The 22,545-nt window shown below is 41.1% G+C and overlaps 1 protein-coding gene across 1 annotated transcript; it reads right to left on the bottom strand.

Annotated features, from left to right (window-relative positions):
- Nucleotides 1-611: 611 nt before the first annotated feature.
- On the bottom strand, nt 612-18,252 carry FAM98A (family with sequence similarity 98 member A). The gene is made up of 9 exons (XM_062490244.1): nt 18,229-18,252; nt 17,946-18,024; nt 14,941-15,089; nt 13,235-13,369; nt 10,216-10,397; nt 7,925-8,005; nt 6,542-6,658; nt 3,964-4,131; nt 612-2,469 (listed from the first exon to the last, which is right to left on the bottom strand). The coding sequence occupies exons 2-9, from the start codon at nt 17,996-17,998 to the stop codon at nt 1,720-1,722; spliced, it is 1,635 nt and encodes a 544-aa protein (XP_062346228.1). The 5' UTR covers nt 17,999-18,024; nt 18,229-18,252; the 3' UTR covers nt 612-1,719.
- Nucleotides 18,253-22,545: the final 4,293 nt, after the last annotated feature.

Genomic DNA, 22,545 nt, shown 5'->3' with positions numbered 1-22,545 from the left:
AAATACAGGCAGAACAGTTCTAATGTTTTTTAGGTTATTTACATTACGACCTTGAATTACAGCAACACCAGCATTACAGAGATTCTCTCAGATACTCATGCTAATACTGTAAGCCAAGGAACTCCCTGCCTGCATCAATCTGGATTCATCCCCAAGGACAAAACAGGTAGACTCTGCCATCATCACAGCCCCTGCTACAGTGATCTGAGCACAGCAGCAAGAACCTACATTTCCACAAGGCTGGAAAGCATCAGGAAGTTCCCAGAAGCAGCATACCAAGTTCACATGGCATGCAGGAGCATAACGTGGGAGACATGTGCTCACACAGCCTAAGAATAACTTTACACAGCAAGAGTATTACGAACTGCTACACCAGGTCAGAGACAAAACAGAACAGAACGTAAGTCACAGCAACTGAAGGCGAGTTCCTCCCACCTGGCTCCTGTTCTGACAGCTCCTCAAAGGGCAGAATGCTTGTTACAGCTGGGGCAACTACAAAATATAAAATAGATTGAAATTAAAAAAAAGAAATTGAGACAGAAATCCCCATGGATTTCCAGCTACTGTAGCAACTGCTTTTTACTGTCAAGGAAAAGAAACTAAACCAAACAGAACATACAGATACTTTTATTGCTCACCTTTTATACAACAGCACACCTTCAGCCATTTTCTTTCACAGCTTTTTGACAATGTTTATGTACACAAAAAACCCAGCAAGAAGCATTATGTGGCTTTCAGTAAAGAAAAAAACCCAAACATTAGAACACCAAACTCAGCCAGGTTTCGTTTTTCTGCAGCAATAATAAAAGGGCTTCCTCCAGGCAGGAACTAATCTTCCCAGGCCGTAGTGCATTTCTTTAAAAAGACAACCCCCAAAACAAACTGCCCTAGATTTGCTGAGCCAGTGGTATTAACTTGCAAATAAAATAAACTTCAGTTTGTCATTTCTTCCAGCTGATTTCAAGTAAAAATTAGGTTTGGAGGAGGAGCAACTTGTTTTGGATGGATGCAGGTCAGTTTGAATTGCTACACCTAACTAGAGGCCTACACACACTATCGGTTCACAATTTAGCTTAGTTTGAAATGATCTTTGCAGATTTTGGCGGCGGTCAGTCTTCAGAGTTGAGCGGGTAGGAAAACGTTGTTTAGCAGGAGATAAGGCTACTGAACATGGCATCCACAGTAGAGCTCAGATAACACAAAACCCCGTTCATTAGAGGAGTTCCCTGTGCGCACACACATGCGCTAGAATGTCATCATGACTGAAACAAGAGGTCAGCAAGCCGTAAAGAACACTCCAGACTGGTTTAGAACGTGAATCTCAACAATGATTTGAAGGGAAAAATGCAGAAGTTCTACTGTGTACTGTAATAGACAAATTTGACAGTATTTGGTACTCCTCCAAATCAAAAGAGAAGGCGAACACAGCAGGCACATTTAGAACAAAAGTGTTTTGAGCAGAGGGAACCAGTCCAACATTCAGAAAGCATGGCTATTAGTTGATGCAGGGGGTAGTGACAATGTCTTTCATTCAAACAGGTAGAGGTGGGTGGGGAGAGGTCTACGCAAAGTTGTGCTTTGCTCTATGCAAAACATCCCACCCGAAGATATTCTACCTGCTGTGTACAAACCTGTACTAATTCAAGCAGCATTAAGTCAGGCCTCTGAAACCAGGTTTCTATTATGTGAGCTCTGCTGAAGTGTAAATTTTGAGCAGCCTCAGCTGGTGAAGTGTCTTCCTTGCCCAAAGCCAGATTGATTATATTGATAACCTCCATGCTGGAAGTGCTGCTCAAACTGCCCTCCTTGATTAAAGTTCTGTCCCCCTCTGCCCCCCCAGCCACCTCCTTGACCTCCTCGGCCACCGCGGCCACCACGGCCACCCCTCCCTCCTCCACGCCCACCCCCTCGGTCACTGTGGGACCCACCATCTTGGTATCTGTTGTCTTGCTGGTAGCCACCGCCACCACCCCCTTGGTAGCCACTTCCAGAATAAGAAGATGACTGGTAGCCACCATAGCCTCCTCCTTGGTAGCCACCACCACCACCATGGTAGCCACCTGTTTGAAAACCTGCATCTCTGTAGCTGCTCTCCCTGTAGCTGCCATCCTGGTAGCCACCACTTCCACCATCTGTCCAGCCTCCTTGAAGTTTGTTTCCTCTTCCTCCTCCTCTGCCACCATGATCATAACCACCACGTCCTCCTCGTCCCCCTCGATCATGGCTTCCTTGTTCATGACCTCCTCGCCCTCCATATGAGTCATAGCCTCCTCTTCCTCCTCGGTCGTGACCCCCATGGTCATAACCTCCCCGCCCTCCATAGGAAGAGTCGTAGCCACCTCTTCCTCCTCTGCCACCACCTTGCTGCGAGCCACCCTCTGGTCTTTTCTGCCACGGTGGCATCTCAGGAGGTGGAGGTTCAATTTCATTGGGCCTTCCTCCTCTGTCGGGCACTCTGCCCATTAGCACCTGCAAAGGGAAAGGGAGCATTGCCATAGGAGTTGTGACACCTCACACTAGAGTCACATTTACTGAGACACACAACAGACAGAACCCACTCAAAGATTTTTACATCCAGAGGCAAATTTTGTGTGTTTGAATATGAGACCTCTGTCTCCAGTTAACAAAACTTAAACATGGAATTATCTAGTACTTGAAGCACTGCTAGCAAAACAAGTCAGGAGACCTGCGCTTTGTGTTCAAATGGCAGGCACACCATCCATCATAGGCAGTACCAACAGTCTTTAACTATTAGTGTAGAATGCTGAACTCAAATAAGCACAAGTATAATGCAATACAGTCTCTCCTAACTAGTGCTCCGAGTTGCTGTAGAAGCCATTGACTTGGTAAAGGGAAGAAAATTTATTTTTCAGTGAGGATATACAGAAACTTAACAGACAGGTATGAGATGCACTGATCAGAGTGGAACAAGACTCTAGAGGTCTTTAGCTAAGGATGGTGTGACCTTAAAAATTTAGCAAGGCAAAATGGGATAGGACATTTTTACTGCTTGAAGTTTTAAAACTATATAACAAAGGAACTTCATGGAAGTAGGCTACTTTGCTATTTCATGCTACTGTCTTGGAAAACATTTAATATTGATAATGGAGGTAAGCTAACAGATAATGCATCAGCAGCAGTGCAGTACTGCATTCCTACTAAAACATACATACAATCTGATGATAGAGTCAATCTGTCTTACCACTTAATTTCTTACACACCAACAACACTAAAAAGGTGCAGAAATTATTTGGGTTAGATGGGCTGTGGACAAAACAGCTGTCCTCTCCTAAATTAGAGCTTTACCTGAGGTACAGCTGGTATTCAAAAGGTAGAAGAGCATGCACCTATCCCCACAATTTTAAAGCACCAAGTATGCTGCTGTACATAGCAACTGAGCTGCAAGTTCAGTACATATACTTTTGTGAGTCTGTTACTCTTGTAAAATCCTAATTTTTGGTACAAGGCAATTGTTTAGTCTAATTCATGTTTCTACTATGTCATTATTAGAACTATACAATTGAGTGTAATCTATTTGTGTACCCAGGCCAATGTAACTTGTGGGATCTTGCCTTGTGATCTTAGTACATTCTATGTACACGGACCAGAAACACAGTTGCTATGTATGTAGGTGTTATTTTAGACATGGTGACAGAATCAGGTAGCAGTAGGGTAATGGCTTCAGTAATTCTGGTAAGACACAGCAGGCCTACTCCCACCGAAAGTATCCAACGTATTTCAGCAATTTTTACTGCCCCAAAGAAAAAACACTGTGAACCTCAACAGCTGAAATGGCACTAGCCATAATCCATTGATGCATTATCTGGAATATACAAACACCAAGTTTCTTATCCTTTATTTCCAAATTCCACTTACAATCCTGAAAAAAATATGATTTATTACTACATTAGTTACTTAAATGTTCCTAAAATATTTAAGGTACCTTAAAGGTACCAAAGGTACCTTATTAATGGCACATGCAGTCTTCTCTCGGATGGACCCGCTGCTCGTTCTCATAATCTTTGACAGATCTTGCCGAGCTGCCAAAAGATTTGCAACTGATATAGTGCACTTAGTAGATAAGAGGGCACGTTTTGGCTGGTAGACTTTAGCCAGTTTTTCTGTTTGACTCTGTCAGAGCAAAGAAAAACAAAACCCAGTCAGTTAAAGCAATGGGACATCTCATCAAAAGAATCAAATCAGCACTGAATAATAAGCCACTACTACAAACAGAACAAAAACTTAACATAAAATCAGTGATAATCACTTTATAATTGAGGATTACTTCAATAAAAGTAGCATTTGTCACATTAATTTCTTAAGTAAATAGGAAACACAGTTCTGACTGAAATGCCAAGACATCAATGAGCTGACAATTTTCACAATATATACATGCATTACTTCCAGGCAATCAAACACAGAATAGAAGTGTGCCACATAGTTAAATGAATTACTGCTAGAATCCAGAAGATACTGAAAGGGAAACACATTTGTGTTTAGCTTCCAGACCTCCTGTGCCTTCAACCCTGACCTGCACCCATTCCAGTTGGGCCAGCATCACCCCATCTCCAACATTTATCAGCAGAAAAATGTCCTGTTAACTCTTTTCACTCTTCATTACAGTCAGCTTCTTCACAAAGACAAGGCACCAAGAGGGACTGGCAGAGCTAGAAATTAGATCCTACACTCAACTTCGCCTTGCATGCAAAGTCTCTTCCTCTACTGCCTTTCAGCGTTAACCATTCTGGCTTTTTTGAACACCTCAAAAGTTTACCAGCTGAGACACAGAGTTACTACACAAGTTACCTCTCTCTTCAGTTATCAAGAGAGTATAATGTGTGAAGCAGTTAGGATAAACCAAACTGCAATCTGAATACAGATGATGGCAGTGGGGATAGGCAAACCTGGGTTTCCAACCTATCTTAACAGTGCAAAAACTTAGGAACACATTTTAAGATCCTAAAATCTTATTTTCCACCCAAAGGCAGAAAACTGGAATATGACACTGGTGAAAGGTAGGAGAACCAAAAGTATTCACCAGAGTACTGGTGTGTTTTTCCCTGGTAAGTCTGACTGAGCTCTGAGCACAGTATTTCAGTCCTGTGATACTATCTTAGATGAAACTTGAAATTTTATCTTTAAAAAATCCCTAATAACAGACTGCAAGGGGTTTTTCCTCCGGTGTTTCCTCTACCTGGAGAAATTTCTAGTTAGTCATACTGTTGCATTCTGATGCTTTCCAAAAAAAAAAAAGAAAAAAAAAAAAAAAAAAAAAAAAAAAAAAAAAAAAAGGAATTATCATCTTGCTAAAAGTTACTGTTAAACTGTATTGCATGTCTGGAATACTACAGCAACAATTCTACAAATCTGTGTTGTTATACTTCTAAAAAAAATTTGCATTTTAATAGATATAAATGCATATACACAATTTGTGGGTTTTGAGAAAATATTTTGTGTAGCTTGTCAAGTTCAAAAACATGTAAGAATTCCTAGGAAAAAACCAAAACCACATGAATAAAGGTGCCAAAGCTGTAACACAGTTAGAAATCACATAATAATTCACAATTTTGCTAATTTTTATTCACTATGAAAATATTTAAACAGTCAGCTAGTTCTTCAGTTATCTACTAAAAAAAGCCTGAAGAATACAAAGTGTAATAGAGAGTGCACCAGCAGAAATCCTACTGAGATGATGAAAGAAAATGGGACGGGTCACAGCTTATTATTAAAGGATAGTTGCTTTTTGAAAAAACACTTATGAAGAAAAACCACTCAATGTTCTCAACATTCTATGTGTCACGGTTTAGCACTAGTAACTCAGTCTCAAACACTGTCAGCAGCATACTTAACACCATGCTAGCAGATCTGGCTTAGTCCTGGAAAATAAATTATATGTACTGTTTTTTAAAAATCCTGTAATTTCTGAGACAGAAAATAGGGAAACCATGCACCTATTTCTAAAAGCAGAATATGTATCATGTACTCAAGGGAAAAGAGATGTCACGTCACAGCCACTTGCATGGCTCAAAGACAAAAGAAGCACATAAAGCATTACCCTATGAGGTAAGAACAAGCAGTGCCTTAGCTGCTTTTCTCACATGCATCTGTGGAGCTGTGACTGCAGACACACTTTGAGTTAAGGAAATATTATTGCTGTGGACAGCACAAAGTAAGATAAGGGATGATCAACAGGAAGATGCTTTTCTATCATCACACAAGACACAGCATTTAATAGTTCACATTATGATCCTCTGAACATGATTGGATCAGTAATCTCTACTTTTCCAGTGGCTTTGGTGTGTAGTTACACAGTCCGACTTCTCATTTTACATACTGATTTAAAACCCAACAAATCAGTTTTAAGTAAAATATTTTTAGTCATCTTCCATTGTCATAAACTCCTTTAGAAACTCAAAACAAAAGCAGACAATTCCTGTGATTATTTTTGACTCATGAAGATCAAAACAACGATGCAGTTTTCCAGAGATACTTATCATAAAAGGCTAACATCAACCAGGACTTCACAGCAAGGTGTCTGTACCTTAGCTCTATCTGACCAGCCAAAGGATTGCACAGTAACATCCAAACGTTTGACTAACAGTTTTCTTCGGACTTCATATTCGTTGACTATGGCTTGATTAATTGCTTCAATTTTTTCCTGAAACAAAAAAGTGAAAACATAATCTATAGATTAAAGTGTTTCTACTTAATAAACTATGTGGATGAAATACAGCATGACACGGAGATACAATGCAGGGCTTAGGACTGCAATTATCTACCTTGTCAAATGAAGACCCAACAGCCAAGCTATGCCTGCTGATGTTATTTTCCTGAAGCTTCCAATGTTCATTTTAAGCCTTCTACCATTTCTAACAGCACAAAAACTGCACACACTACTGAGGCATTTCTCAACATCCACCAGGACAGAGAAGCAAAGGTGAGAAGATACTACAGGCAACAAGCTGTAGCAAGGGCATACGTAACTCCTAAGAAACAGGACGTGCCTTCTTAAAAACTAGTAAGCTTAAGGACAAAGATAGAGCAAAGATAAAGGACTAAAAGTAAGTACAGTACTGTAAGAGGATCTTGATTAAAGTACAATCTGTATACAGGCATAATAAGAAAGGGCTCTATAGGAAAAAGTGAGAAACACCTGGTAGCAGACAGTGGTTTAGTTTGAGCAGCAGGTGAGATATGCACCATTAGGTAAATAATATTTGTATTTAAAGAGGCCTGGCTGGAGGGGGGGCAGCAGGGCCCACTTTGAGTCCCAACAATAGCAGCACTGAAGCAGCTTGCTTCAGCTTTAAGCAAGAGAGACAAGAGAGACCTGAAGTCTTGCAACAGCAGCCATAGCTTTTAGCTCGGTGCAGCAGCAATGATTAACCCAGACACCATGCTCCTAGTACAGCAGGTGACAAATCCCAGCTGGAGAAGATAATGGTTCCACAGCTTGAGTGTACAATGTCTCTCCCAGCTCCTACCAGCATACTCACTGCCTCTTGGAGAGGCTAGGAAGGAAGCAGACTACTCCAAGTGAGAAAAAGAATGGGACATTATGAACAGACTCAGTTTTGCTACAAAGAAGCCCCAGAAGCAGGCATAACACCATCTCAGCAGGACTAGGTCACACAGACAGTGCTGGCAAATGGCAGGACAGGAAGGTTTAAGCTACTGCACAAGCATGCTTGTCAGCACCACCATTGTAGGTATCTCATTTTGGAAAAGTTTAGACTGTACCTGGACCTAAAGATTCATGAGTCTCAGCTGCTGTACATTTATTGCACCAAGATATGCATTATACTGCAAGAAATTATCATCTTGTCTTCAGAAAGAGAAAAATCATTTTGCAACACACAGAATCAAGATCAATACTTGGTATACTTGAAAAGGGCAATGGGCTCTAATATCTGCAACTACTCACCCAGTGAGCTGGTCCTAGTTGTTTCTTCAGTAAAGGTTTTCCAACATGATTAGGTGGAACCTTTGCTAGAGTTTCCTTCAGCTATTAGGAGACATAAAAAAATAAGCTTCAGCTAAAAAAATTAGTTTTTCAATATTCAAATTAAAGGACAGGACTGTTGAAGTGAAAGGAATGACAGAGCAGCCTCCTATATCAAGTTATTTCCTCTAGAACAGAGAGCCAAGCACACTTGTTTTGGAAAGCAACTGCTTTTAGATTTCTGGAAGTCTCAGCTATAATTATTTAAAAATTAAGAGAAGGAACTGTAGCACAGATCTACATTTAAAACAGACACCATGAGGTACTGCTACTCTTGAAGCCAAGGGGATTATTCTACACATGCTCTCTTTAATCCAGAAAAAAACCCCACATTAGTATAAAAACGCTTACATTAAGACTATGTGAAATATAATATGACCCAAAGAAGCCAACTCTTTACAATCAAAAAGAGAAAAATCTTTAATATGAAGCTTTCATTCTAGTATGCATTTTAGGAGTCTGGGCACAACTTAAATTATCTACGCCATCTCAAAATTTCTTGGGATTTCAATGGGGAAGAAATGCAGTAGCAGTGACAAAAACTTCCAAAGTAGTTTGGGGAAAAAAAAAAACACCAACCTGTGTATTCCAGCACGTGATCTAACACATCCAGTGACCTTGTTTTCCAATGGTACTGAGCCAAATCTATTTAAGATTTTAAACCTATGTGCTTTCAAATAGCAGAGGCAGTTCATTCAGGTATCAGCAGTTCATTTTTTAATGTGGTGGATCATTAAAAGAGCCAACTATACAAAGATCTTACTCCAAACTGTATTATATGTGTGAAGAAAAAGCTTGATTTTCACACATTAAATCAGAATACTGCCATTCTAAGACTCACTTTTTAAAAACAAGAATATTGTGATGCATTTTCATTTACAAAGTGAAGTAAATTTTTCAGTTATTAGCTTTAATTTCTCATTCTCAAATACTGCTAACATTTGAAGTATTCAGACTGTAAACATTAGTTATATACAATTTTTGCTAAAACTGTGGGTTAGAAATTCCTGCTTGTATTTCATTATGCTGTAAGGATGCTTAAGGAGGAGGGAGGTTTAAGTCATTGAGAGACTATTCATTTAACCTTACTAGGACAGTAAAAGAGGAGTATGTTAGGAAAACATAAGAGAATTCTCAGATGAAAAGGATTTTAATTTACTTTATATTCTGTATTTTTAGAGAGTCTCTTTCAATAGCAAAGCTTCCTAGCATTGACCATTATGAATATTTTCTACCTTTTATATAAAGAGAAGTACAGCATTTCTTATGTGTCTGTTAGTGCCCACAATAATTCCAAAACAGAAAATAAACTGCTTCCATTCTTCACCTTGACTTCTGATGGAAAATCATCCTCCTCCTTCTCTCCTTAAACAGATCAAACCAAACTGATATCTTGCATAGAAGCAAAACAGTCTTCAGCTTCTTGGTTTTGTTCAAGCAAAATGCAACTAAAAGGTCTTGTCAAACTCTGAAAGTGTTCTGGGGAGCTTTCCAATCACAGAATTGGAAGGGAGCCATATCTGTTCTTTAAAGTTAAGGGTTGTCTTCTGCCGTTTCCTACCTGCTCTTCTGCTCATCCCCTATCCTACAAATTAAGTCACTAAATGCAATTTAAAAGCTTTCTGTCCCTGACCCTTGGTCTGTGCACTGGATAGTCCATTCCATTTAATTTTGTGATTTATAAAAGTGACTCAAAAGTAATTTTTTTTTTTTTTAAATCACAACAGCCTGGAGAACACACACATGCAAGGAATAAAAATAAATGGAATCAGAAGAATTGATGAAGTCTTAGGGGAAAAGGTTTTAAGTTTTACTTTTACACCACCTTTTAACCAAAACATCTTTAAAACATTAGGTTCCTATACAAATTTGTCTAGGTGTATTTCTCAAACAACATTTCTCTTTAACATTCTTCCTGAGGCCTAAGCTGAGTTTTTACTATGTCTTCTGCAACAAGCGATGGCATCAAAACCTTGAGTGACCCTGGAAGGCAATGATAGCAGTAGTTCCTGACCTCATGGCCTTGGCATGGAAAAAGCCTTTAAAATAATTTTCAAAATTCCAACTCTTTGTATATGCAGTAAAACATTAACTCTCCTTAATAATTAAAATACTGGAGTTTCACAATAGGCAAATCTCGCCCAGATTGCAGAACTACTTTCCATCAAAACAATAACATCATAAATTCCAGTTTCTCTTCCTTTGGATCTTACTTTTTTTTCAATTCCGCTGAAGAACTGGAACATCGTTATGTTGGCAGGAGGCTTGGACATGCCTAAAGCAATACAGATGCCTTTTAGCTCCTGAAAGACTTCACTGCCACCTTCCTGGGCTTTTTTAGGAGGGGCATTCACACACAGCATTCTGGCAGCTTCCAGTTCAGAGATGAGGTATGCTGGGGTAAGAAAAATTAGATTTGACCATCAGATATAGCAGAGTTAAGTTATTTTAGAGCCAGTGAAATCTCAAGTGCTTACAACCAACAAATATGCAAACGGACTGTTTTACATAGAGTGAGGGATAGAAATTTTCTATCAACAGAACACCCATATTTACAATTATAGAGCTCAGTGCTAGAAACACAACAAACAGAGGACAGGTTTAGTACAACCAATTAAAGCCTGGAAAAAAATCCCCACAATTCCAGCAGGTATTAATCCTAGAGTTCAACAGAGCACAGCTCTTTTCCTTCAGGTTTAGCCCAACAAAGACAGGAAACTAGGAACATGGAAACAAGCAAGATGAGAGACTGGGATGTGTATTTTAGGGTAGACAAGCAAGCACTTCTTGAGACTCTAGGAAACAAGCAAGAAAATTAGTAGAGAGAAGTGAAATGTTGGATCAACCTCCTCTACTTCCCCATGCAAAACGTAGAGTGGAAGAATAATTCCACTGAGAAGTACTATTGAGAATTCATGTTTACAATAACTTCAGAAAGGAAGGCTGTAACTGATGAAATAGAAGATAGAAAGGCTGAAGTTTTCTTCAAGACCAGAACTGTAGGAGCCTACCATTACACTGTAGCTCCTTTATCAAACAAAAAGAGAAAAATCAAAATCACAATTTCGGTATATGCCCAGAATTTCAGCATCAGGTATCATTTACAGTGATATAAAACACCTTTGTTTGCAGGTGTCACAACTTTAAAGTTTGAATTTTCTTTAAATGCACAGGTTTAACAGCACTTCTCTCCTTAATCATAGTGAGGGCCCATAGCAATGATGTACAGAAATGCTTTAAAAATAAGAAAAACTGATCCTGCAGACACACTTGTGAGCAGGGAGGCAAACCCATGGCTATACAAAAGAAACTTATAAATAAAACTGGGACAGATAAAAAGATTAAGAAAAGAACAGAGCATTTTAATGATCTCCAGAATTTCTTCTAGAATGTCTTCTGCTAAAGATACAGAATATCTTATAAATAAAACAAAATCTTAGAATACGTAAAGCAATGAAGCATCCTTAGTAAGTTCTTTCAGCAACACTTCATACAGGTCTTTCTTACATTGAGCTTTCAATTAATTACACTCTTTTCAGGCCCAGCGAAAAAGAAACTAGCATGAGAATTTTGTTTCAAAGATTTAGAGATCACATTTAAGCTATCTTCAACCTCCTCGGACAATGACAGAAATTTCTAAGTCTATCACTAAAACAAATGGTCTTTAGAAAGCAATTCTTTTTTACACAGCTCTTCTGAAGCAGCCTGAAACTCTTGTACTTTTTGTTTTTGCAGATGCCAGTACCTAACATTGTATTCTAGTGATGCTGCACCTTAAGACAACCAATCCTAACTACTTGGGTTTATTTGGCGCTTTCCTCTCCCAGCAATACCGCTACATCTTCCAAGTGGCAAACCGTGCTGCATTTCATTAAAATGCAAAATACCCTGCCATGTCATTACAGAGGGTTATCCTGTTTCTCCCAAAAAAAACCCTAGTTTTATAGCTCACGTACAACAGGATACCTAATCAGTTCACTTAACGCAGCTAAAGAAAGCTATGCAACTATGGCAGCACACAAAAAAAAAGAGAAGCTGGCACTACTGCAACTTCACATTTGACAGTAAACACAGTATTCCTGCCAGATGGGATACCACAGTTCAGCTCCTGAACATGGCCTTATATTACCAAAACGTACACCCCAAAGGACCTCTGGGATAAACTCTGTGTCACAGACAAGCCAAATTTATTAAATGGCATGGCTTACAGAAAACGAGCTGAAGGGGAGATTGTTAGAGTTACAAACTATTTTAAGTGCAAAAACTACCTCACTTCATTTGACATTTTTTAACATACTATAAAAAAAAATATTCAGATTAAGTCTAATCATCTTTCTCCTACTGTTGAAATACAGGAACCTACTCTGTTAATAATTTCTTGTATCTCACATGAAGGCAGCACTAAATTTCTGGTTTGAAAAGTTAAAGAATCAGCAGCAACTGAGGAAGCAAATAAAACATTAAGTCATCTTGAAATTATAATTAGATTAAAATTAGCACTACAGTTTCTAACTCTGAGGCTTGTGGGTTTTTTAATATGAATTAATATCACACACCTTTAAAAAATTCAAGTACTCTTTCTTCTCCTCTAACATTTCATAAGCAGAAAAAAGAAAACAATTTAGCTATTGTGATCTGATGGGTGGAAAAGGGAAGACACCACCACTGCTAATGGTAATTTCCTTTCAATCAGCAGAAAGCAACAGTGAAGCTATTTACTAAGGACGAAGATCAAAAGAACTGGGAGTTGGGATAAAACATTCTCTCTTTCATAACAATTCCAACTGCTGTCAGTGTAGGAAAATTCAAGTTTTGTTGCACCTTGCAAGTAGTCACACTGGGAGCCTCTAAAATTATGATGAGTCTGATGTTACTGGTCATTTTTACAACCATGCTAAGTAGAGTTCAGTGGCTAAATTCTAGCAGAAGTCTTCAAATAATTCCCTCTTTGCTGTGCCTTTTGAGAATTAAGAGGACGGGGCTTTTTGCTCATCAATGTGAAAAAGGTTAACACTCAAGAATATTTTCCATCATATACCAGGCACATATTGACTGGTAAACCCAGAAGTACAATATTCTGATGCTGTAAATGACAGTAAAAATAATACATACTTTTAGGTAACTATAGTGCAGTACGTTGTGGTAAAGAAAGCAGTATCTCATTAAGTTAAGAAACAGTACTATGAATCTTGCAGAAAACCAGATTTGCTTGCAAGCACCCTTTTAACTTACTAAGCAGCAAGAGACAGTTCTTTTGATTATGAAGGCGTTTTGTCACATCTCCTGACGTTAATGATGCATATGGACAGTTCATTTCAGACAGCAACCCACTCATTTCAAGCTGAAATTCTTCTGCTTCATTTGGACCTTAGAAAGAAAAGAAAAATCATTCATTCACTGCTAGTATATATATATGGGGCTATTATTAGAATGAATTAGCTATTTTTAAAAGTAAATCTTTTGCTGGAATTGCTATTTAATATTAAGACCTGTTTTTAATGGAGGTTAAGTGCATTTTTTGGGTTCCTCCAAGACACAGCACAACCTATTTGGAACCATGACATGCTTCATTAATATAAAATTATGTTTCACTGACAGCTTTTCCAAGCTAATACAGACAGGTACTGGCAACTTCTACAATCAAAAACATCATACATTTTACAGGCCCTATTTTAAATAACAATCATCTCTTCCCATTACAAATGGGTCAGATGGTTATGACAAAGTCACGAATAATTAATATGGCTTATGAGTTATCCTTATTACTGTAAGCTCACATTTGTCAAATGATTTTATTTCATATCAATATCCTTTAAAAATAATTAAGTCATGTAAACCAAACATTTGACTGATATTTCTGTCAAAAAACTACTGAAACTAATCAGAATTTGTTGGGCTAAAAAAAAAAAAAAAAAAGTGATGAGAAGTAACATTTTTTTTATCTTTTGGAAAGAGACTTCAACCCTAAATGTCTTGCTATTCCCAAACTCAAGACATACAAACTGAAGGTAGGACCTGATGGTACCCCATCAGGTATCAGGTACCCCGTCAGTTTCTACTCCTGTGTTTCAAGAATTTGAAATAGGTGTTGGAAGACTTCTGGATTTTATTTTTACACAAGACATAGAATAGGAACTTTATACTACTAGAAGGGGTGAGATATTGTATTATTACACAGAAAGAATGTGAAATACACTCAAAGAAGAAAGAATGAACATGTCAGAAAAAGAGAAAGGAAAGTAACAGATGCTGAGGTAAAAGGCAGAAACCTTTGGCCACTGTGTAAACACAAAGCCAAGCTCATAAAGGCATTATGAGTTAATATATTAGATATTTAGGAATATGGGTTATCATATTAATTTAATAGGTTATCATATCAATTGAATCTGTAGAATGTCATGACAAGAAAATAATTTTTTCTTTGAAAGCTAAGGTTTCCTTCCTTCACCAAAATGAAAAACCATCTTTTTCAGGCTCCTTCTCAGAGTGCTTTACGAAGACTGAAAAATTCACAGCAAGCACAGAGTTAAGGGAATCAACAGCCGAAGAAAATACAGCTAATGTAGTCATGAGAAAGTTACCTTGAACAGCAGCACTACTAACATCAAAACTACAAACAGAAGCATGGAAATAAAAGTATTCTCACAATCTAATAAAAACCCCACTAGCATTAATGTTTCCATAAATCTAGGAACTTTAAAACACAATATGTTTGAACAATTAAAAGCAAAAGCTGTTTTCAGAGGAAAGACTGTTTGATCACTATTATTACTACCTCTACTGACTGTTCATTAGGCAGATTTGAGGTGGAAAATATCCAAAATCCAGCAGTGTGCAGACAACACTCCCTGGTACAACAGATATTGCCAGCCCTAATCTCTGTGGCATGCAAGAACACACATTAAGTGTGTGTTTGTGCTGGAGTTATGACTACTTACTGTTGGTTGCCTGCACGTTTTCCTCTAGTTTACAGAACAGCCGTAACTCAGATACCAACCAAGCACAGAGTTTGGTGAATTCAGGGGAGCTGGCTCCATGAGAGACAGCCTGAGCCAGCGCTCCGTCGTCTAACAACGGACCTTTGTAACTGAGAAGTAAAACAAAAGTGCAGTTTATTAATGTTTCTTGTGAACAATGTCCTTCGATAGATTTGTTTTATGCTGTATACATACTGAGAGCCACAACCAGTGCTGATCTCCTGGAGTGATTCCTGGACTGAACTATAGCAAAAACCACACTGAAAACATCACAGTAAAGTCAGAATTTGTGTGCACGTTAACTTACCATCAAATATCATCAAACATTTCCTCCTCAAGAATGTTACTGTGTACTGTGGCAACTTCTCTGCCTCCATCTCCTGAAGATGTTACTGACAAAAGACACATCCAGGGCAACTGCAGTCTCAAAGAATCCTTCCTGAGCTCTACATACTGCTTTGCAGTATGCTGGATAATTACTGCTGAACAAGTGCATCTTTTTTTGCCATTTCCTATCACATATGAAAGGGTTGCCCTACAAAACAAAGCCTTTGATAGAAATACTAAAGTGATCTGCATGACGATATCCTCTCTTAAAAAACCAACCTCCCGAAATATATACAAGAAAAATTAATGGAATTGGTTCTTTGCATAAGCAAAATAAGCCAAAAATATCACAGCTAGTGTAAGAAAGCATGAGTTTATAGATTAGATCTCACAAAACATAGCTTTCAGGACATCTGTGTACTGATAATCTCTTCGGGGGAGAATGAAGAGTAGGGAGAAGGCTGCCTTATTAACCAGATAGAAGCACAAGTCAGAGTTTACCTGAGTATTTTAGAAAAAAAAAATGTACAATATTATTTTGATACACTGCCCCCAAAAGAGAAAGACATCCAAGAGTGCCCACAACCAACCGAAACCTCTCTTGGGCACCTCTGGACAAAGTCACCCACTACATCACAACAATCCAGTGAGTCCAGGCAAGTCTTGGCCAACCTCAGGAATTAAAAAAAAAAAAAAATCTCAAATTGAAATATAATTCTCCTCACTCTGCTCCTGTGCTTAATACCCCATACAAAGGATTTGGCCTTCACTGTAGTGGATTGTTACTTCAGCCAAGTAAAATGAAAAAGCCACACTCAAAAATAACTTCTACCTCACAGAGCACCTTGACTTGAGACACAGTTAATCTACTGGCAGCTGGTGGAAAGCTCTAATCTCATGTATTACAACCCTACTGCATGACCACAGTAAGATGGACACTTCAAGAGGCTAATTAGAGCCAGTTTCAGTCCCATCCCACAGACATTTCAGACCTACATGTGTAGGTCTGGAAACATCTGGGACTCAGAACATAAACATCAAGTTACAGATCAAAGCAGAAAGGAAGCAACTGCAATCCTTTTGCTTGGGCAGGATTGGGATTTAAGTCTCTGCTCAGATCTTCTAGAGGAACCTTTTCTAGACTTTTTCTTTAACAGAGATAACATCTTGAGTGTTATTTCTCGTAATTATGACTTCAGCTACACATCAATCCGGCCAATAATCCAACTTGCAGATTCCCAACTGCAACAAGCTTTTTCCTTCTGTTTCTGCCAATGGCACATGTTCCAGAGTTATGCTCTCTTTTGGTAACATCGTGCTATCCCATCTGTTTGCGTTTTCAACAGTTCAACAAACTGATTTACAAGAGGCCACCATCTGAACACCTTGAGCATAATTACAAAAAGAAACAGTTCTCTAACATGCAATGCTATAAGAAAAAAATCAAGTGATATATTACAATTATCTTCAGTATCTGATGAGAAAAATTAAGCTGAACCATGAAGACCATGGAGCTACTGCCAAAGCATAAATCTTCAAACACCCCAGTCTTTCCAGACACCAAGAATCAGAAGTCCTTTGGGCACATGCAGTAGTTTTCCCAGTTGTTACCAATATTGCTGCAATCATATGTCTTTCATCCTCCAAATTCTCTTTTTTTCACTGTTGTCAATTTTGCTTCACATAACTTACTTGTAAATCTACTTTCACTATTTGCTTTACTTAATCATGTCAAAAATAAACAACACTTTCTGTCTATAACTGCACAAGTCACAGCTCCTTCAAGCAACAAGTATCATTTTAAACATGACAGAAAAAAGAAACCAATCACAGTATTTTCACTGCAGCAGAGTTGCCTCTTCACATTTCAGTCAGAGAAATACATGCCAAAACAGAAGCCTATTTGTCAAGCTTTGCAACTATCATCACTAACTTAGCCTGGAAATACAATCTTTGTTGGAGCATAGTGACTCTAGCCACAAAGTGACTTATGGGAATGGGGCCAATGTGATTAAATACAGCTGTTTGCATAGAACCAGCAGCAGAAGTGAAATTGTAGCTGCCTGTCCTCTGAACTCTCAACAGTTTACAGACATAAAAGCTTACAGCAGGATGCGCACTCCATGCTCTCCCTTTCATACTTAGGCAACCTTTACCAACTCTGACAAGCTAACAGGTTTACACAGCAAAAACTCACTATGCTATATTACGCTATTACATTTTAAAAATGTAAGGAGGAAAAGCACTTGCTCATTTGCAATTCTTTTTACTTCGTTCCCCCCCCGCAATAAATACGAAGTCTGAAAGTTTTCTTCTTGTCTGACATATCTCTTTATCCCCTCCCACCCTCAGACAGGGCCGCTGCATTCAAGAACCAAGGCGACCAGCTCGCAGGGAGGAGTGACATGCTCGCCAAGGCCGTGCACCTGAAAAGCTGCCCCGTCTGGCCTGAGGCATCAGCAGCAACCCCGCTCTGGGGGCGACTCTGACGAAAAGGGACCGCTCCAGGCGCTGCCCCGAGCCGCGGCCCCCAGGAGCGACAGCGGCCCCGCCCCGAGGCGCTGTGTCCCATGCCGGGGCCGCCCTCTGCTCCCGGCCCACTCCGGGAGTATCCCGCCCCCCCACCCCCAGACACGTACCCCAGGTCCTCCAGCGACTCCAGCACATCGTTCTCCAGGAGCTCGAACTCCATCCTGCGGCGGGGCACGAGGGGTGGACCTGCGCGACAGCGGGACTCAGCGCCACCAATACTCGCACTCCCACCGCCCGCCATTCCTCCCTTCTCTAGCCCATCCCGGCCTCGTGGGAGAGGCACAACGCTCACCCCCTGCCCTGCGGTGAGGGAGAGCCCCCGGCGCCGCAGCCCCTCTCGCCACGCAGCCCATGCCCGCCCTCCTTCCCGAGCCCCGCGGGCCCACGCACCTCTCTCGCAGCTGCGCCGCCGACTGCCGGGTTGGCATCTCAGGGCGGGGAGCGCGGTGCCGCAGGCCCCCGGCCTCACTCTTCACCCGGCTTCTCTAAGGCCGCCCATCCCGGTGCCTGACGGGCGCCGCCTCCGTCCGCGGCGGTCTCCGCCTATCCGCCGAGCGGAGCACCATTGCTAAACTGGGACACGGGTGTGACGCCGGACAACGGGCCGTTTTTGTGGGAGAGGAGCCCGGGACGAGCCAAGGATCTCAGTTTTGTGTTCAGGCGCCAACAAGGGCAGACCCGGAAGAAGGACTCCGCCCTCTTCGCCGCGCAGCCCGCGCAGGAATGTGCTGCGGTGAGCGGCATCGCGGCAACGGGGTGAGGAGGGAGGGAGGACGGGGCGGCGGAAGGGTCAAACCGCGCAAGGGGGCGAGAGTGCGTCCCTACCCTGCAGGACCCCGAGCCGCAGCCGGGACCACAAATCCCGGCGTGCCTTGCGAGTGTCAGGGGTTTCTAGCGGGGGGTGCTCGGCGCCGAATAAAATTAATAAATCGAAACAGTTTCAGTTCAATTACTGAATGGAATCCCCGGGGCTCGTTTCTCTCTCTGCTTCCTGGCCCGGCGGCGCGGGCTGCAGCGATGCCGCGGTGGTTTCGGGATGCTGAAGGCAGCGCTGGACGGGCTGAGCTTGTGCTGGCCGGGAAACTCCTCGAGGTGATGCTCTGGCAGCTTCTAAAAAAATTATTTTAAATTCCGCGGGGGCAGGGGTGGAGTGTAACAGTGTTCACTTTTTCCAGTTGCTCAGCTGCTTCAAGCTGTATAGTGGTTAGTACAGTGTAGCCACAGCCCGCTTACAATTTTTTTAAAAAAGGGAAGAGATAAAGGCTTCTGACAAGCTGCCTTATGGTGGGCTGTGAGATTTACCTGTTTCTCCTTTAGTCCATTCATTTCTGATTCAAAGCATCTCAAGTGTTGTGCTTGGGAGCCTTGCCTGGGTGCATAGTCTAAACTGAAGATCTGGGGGATTTTGATTTTCCTCACAAATTCAACACTGCTGCTGAAAGCTCGTGACCTTTTACTTGTTTGGTTGACTTGGGGGGATTCTGTTTGACTTTGTTGTTTTGGTGGGGGTTTTGTTGTTTGGGGTGGGATTTTTTTATTTGTTTTGTTTTGGATTTTTTTTTTGTTTAAATTTAATTGTTATGTAATGTTTGTGTTCACTTTGCTTGTACAGGTGGAAGTATACAAAGCTGGGCAGTACATCCACAGTCTGACTCTGCTCAGTTGCTGCTGCTGCTTGTGGTCGTCATAATGTTTAGCCCTTATTTCTGAACCTTCTTTTCTTGTCCTAAATATAGGGTTTAAAATCATTCACAGGAGCAGGCAGTACATTAAGCAATTCATTTTGTCCCATGAACACTGTTCCCGTGTCCACTCTTAAATCTGCACATGTTGAGAAGCAAGGATTTTGTGCTAATTTCATGAGGACATTTGCTGTCATCTACATTTACTGCTCAGATAAGCATGGGCACAGAAGGCTCATATTCATCTTGGCACCCAGCTGATGACATCTGTCTTTTGAAACAAATAAATATATTTCTCTCTTGGGTACAGTCATGCCAACACTAGGGGGTAGGGATAATTTGGAAGGCATCTTCTCCGGTTTGTATCACTCAGTTCCCTAACTACTTTAATGTCCCTTCTGTGCTGTGAGAACCACCAGTTTCTTGAAAAACATAAGGATTTTGTGGCTAGGGATGCTAAACTGGAGCAGACAGCTACAATTTTCTCCTGGGAACAGAGATGAGAGCTTTGCTTTGTCATTGCGTTTTAATCAGCCATGATTTTTTTCTTCTTACCAACACAGGGTTTTACACCACAGAAATTCTGGAGGCATGGGAGGTGTGAATGGCCACTGTGCAGCATCCTGGCCTCCCTAGAAGAAATTAATTTTAACACTGGACAGTTTTTGTTTTGAGTACAAGTGCATCTTGAACAAAATAATACTGTCCTGAGCAGTTTGCTCTTGCACAATTAGATCCATAGCTCTGCAGACCAGTTACTTCTGAAAGCAGCAGCCACTTGGGCTCTTGGCTCAGGAAAGGGCTGTAACTGGGTTAGACTTCCCTGGGCTACACAAGGTTCTGCAGATTTGTGAACCTGCAGAACTGAGTTCAACTCTCCTTGGGTTTGTTCTCTCCCTGGGGCAGGAGCTGTAGGGCCAGGAGTTCAGTGTGTCCCTGAGGCATCTTGACTGCAACATCATGGCTGGAGCCATATATGACTCCCTACACTGGGTCACCACTGGAAAATCCATGTAGTACTGATTTCTCCTATGGGAAGAAGCAAACCAGCCCAGACTGCTGCTGTCCTCTTCAAGGGACCCCTGTAAACCTTCCTGGCCCCTTTAGCTCTGAGGGATGGGAATGTATGTCCTGGATATTGGCCAGGTGCTCCCAGGCCGTTACATACAGGTTAAGGAAGTTGGCAGCCCAAATATATTTATTCTGAGAGGTGTGAGGTGCTTCACTGCTTGAATGCCAGTTGTCATTAAACAAAGACAATTGGTTTCCTGTGTACTTGCTTTTGTGATTGATTGGTTTTGGTGTTGGAGATGCTGTGAGCTCTGACTGAAGATAAACTACTTCCTCCTGTGCAAATTCTCTCACAGCTAATATTAATAAAGTAAACCTGTAGCCCTCCTTCAGCTTTGTACCACAAGAACCTGTCAACAGTGGGGAGAAGGCTTGTTGAACTTGCCCAGGTCACTGAAGACACACCCTGATGGTTTAAACCTCACTTCCACAGGAAAGCTAGCCAAAGACAACAACTTTAAGGCAGGCTTTATTTCATTACAGACAAATTATTTTCACAGGGTTTACACCACCCCACCTCAGGTCTTGCCTGTTGGTTGGCTCTGTGCTTGTCAAAAATCCCATGACAGAGGTATGAAATATGAAATCTGTACTTGCAGAACAGCATGAAAAACACGAGTGTTACCAGATGCAGAGTGGTAAAGTGCTGCTAAGCACTTCGGTATCAAAATCGATTTTTTTTTTTTTTTTACTACTTTCTCTGAGGATGCTGCAGTTTCTTCAGTGTCTGGATGCCACAGAATCCAGCCACTGTGCTGCAGCTAAGAGCCCACTGTTTGCCAGACACACAGCTGGATTTGCCAGGTATCAAGGAATGTCAGTTCTGGCTCAGAGCATGCCCTGGTTAGCCAAATGGCCTGCTGGGTAGTACTAAATGAAACCAGACCCACGAAAGATCAAGAGCAGGACTAGGACAAATGACACTTCCCCTACTATTCACCAGCTTCTGACTACTTCCATCTCCCCAGACTTTCTTCAGTCCTTACTGCTGTGCCATCAGGTTCTGCCTAAGAGGATTAGGGACGAGAGGGTACCAGGGCGAGCTGACAGGGGGATTGCCCAAGGCCGGTCATTGAGTGGATCTGCAGTCTGTGGGTGCCAGCAAACTGAGTGGGGCAGTGAGCCTTGAGGTCTTGCCATGATCAAGTATCTGCAGCTGGAATGAACAAGGATCCAGGGCTGGCTACTGGATAAATGAGTATCTGTCCTGTTACTAAGGAGACCCATGCTGTATGTCTTCTCTGTATGTTTCACTGCAGACCTTAATTCCAGAGAGGGGAAAAGGATTATGGTATTGGTCCTGTTTCCATTTGCAGAAGTGCTATTTTCTGGTTTTATATGTGTTTATCTGTGTGGCTGGCCCCTTGCACACACATCAGTGTGTTTGCGTGCTCACTGGGAGTACACACGCAGCCTTGATGCTGCCTGGACCTGGTGAGACAAAGAAGCAGGAAGCTTCACTTCTGTTGGGCTACTAGCTGTACAGACCATGTTCCTGAATATTTTCTGGAGCAGCCGGATCTCTGCTGCTGTGATGTTTTGATTATGATTGAAGTACAGGCCATTCCTTCCAAGCAGGCTGTTGGAACCCACCCCTGCATTACACCTCTGTAGTAATTAGTTGTTTAGTCAGCCTCTGCAGTAGCAATTAAGGAAGGAGAAAGAGAAAGTGGATCTGTAACACAACAAGCTAAAAGCTGGCAATTCAATACTTAAGATTATACTGGTAGGTATGACTGACTGTGTGAAGACTGTGTGGCAAAAACAATTTCTAAAATGTTCTTCCCTGAGCAGCAGCAACAAACTAGTTTGTGGGGTTTTATCATATATAAAGCAGGATGAGGCTATCTACACACTAGAAAGTGATCTCTCACAGATTATTTTCGAGAATAATCAAATCTATGATAAATCTTCGGAAAAAAAAATAAGCACAGGCTGTCTTTATTCTTTTACA

The sequence above is a fragment of the Cinclus cinclus genome, chromosome 3, assembly GCF_963662255.1.
Source record: "Cinclus cinclus chromosome 3, bCinCin1.1, whole genome shotgun sequence".
NCBI lineage: Eukaryota > Metazoa > Chordata > Aves > Passeriformes > Cinclidae > Cinclus > Cinclus cinclus.
This window is presented reverse-complemented; position numbering and strand designations above follow the sequence as displayed.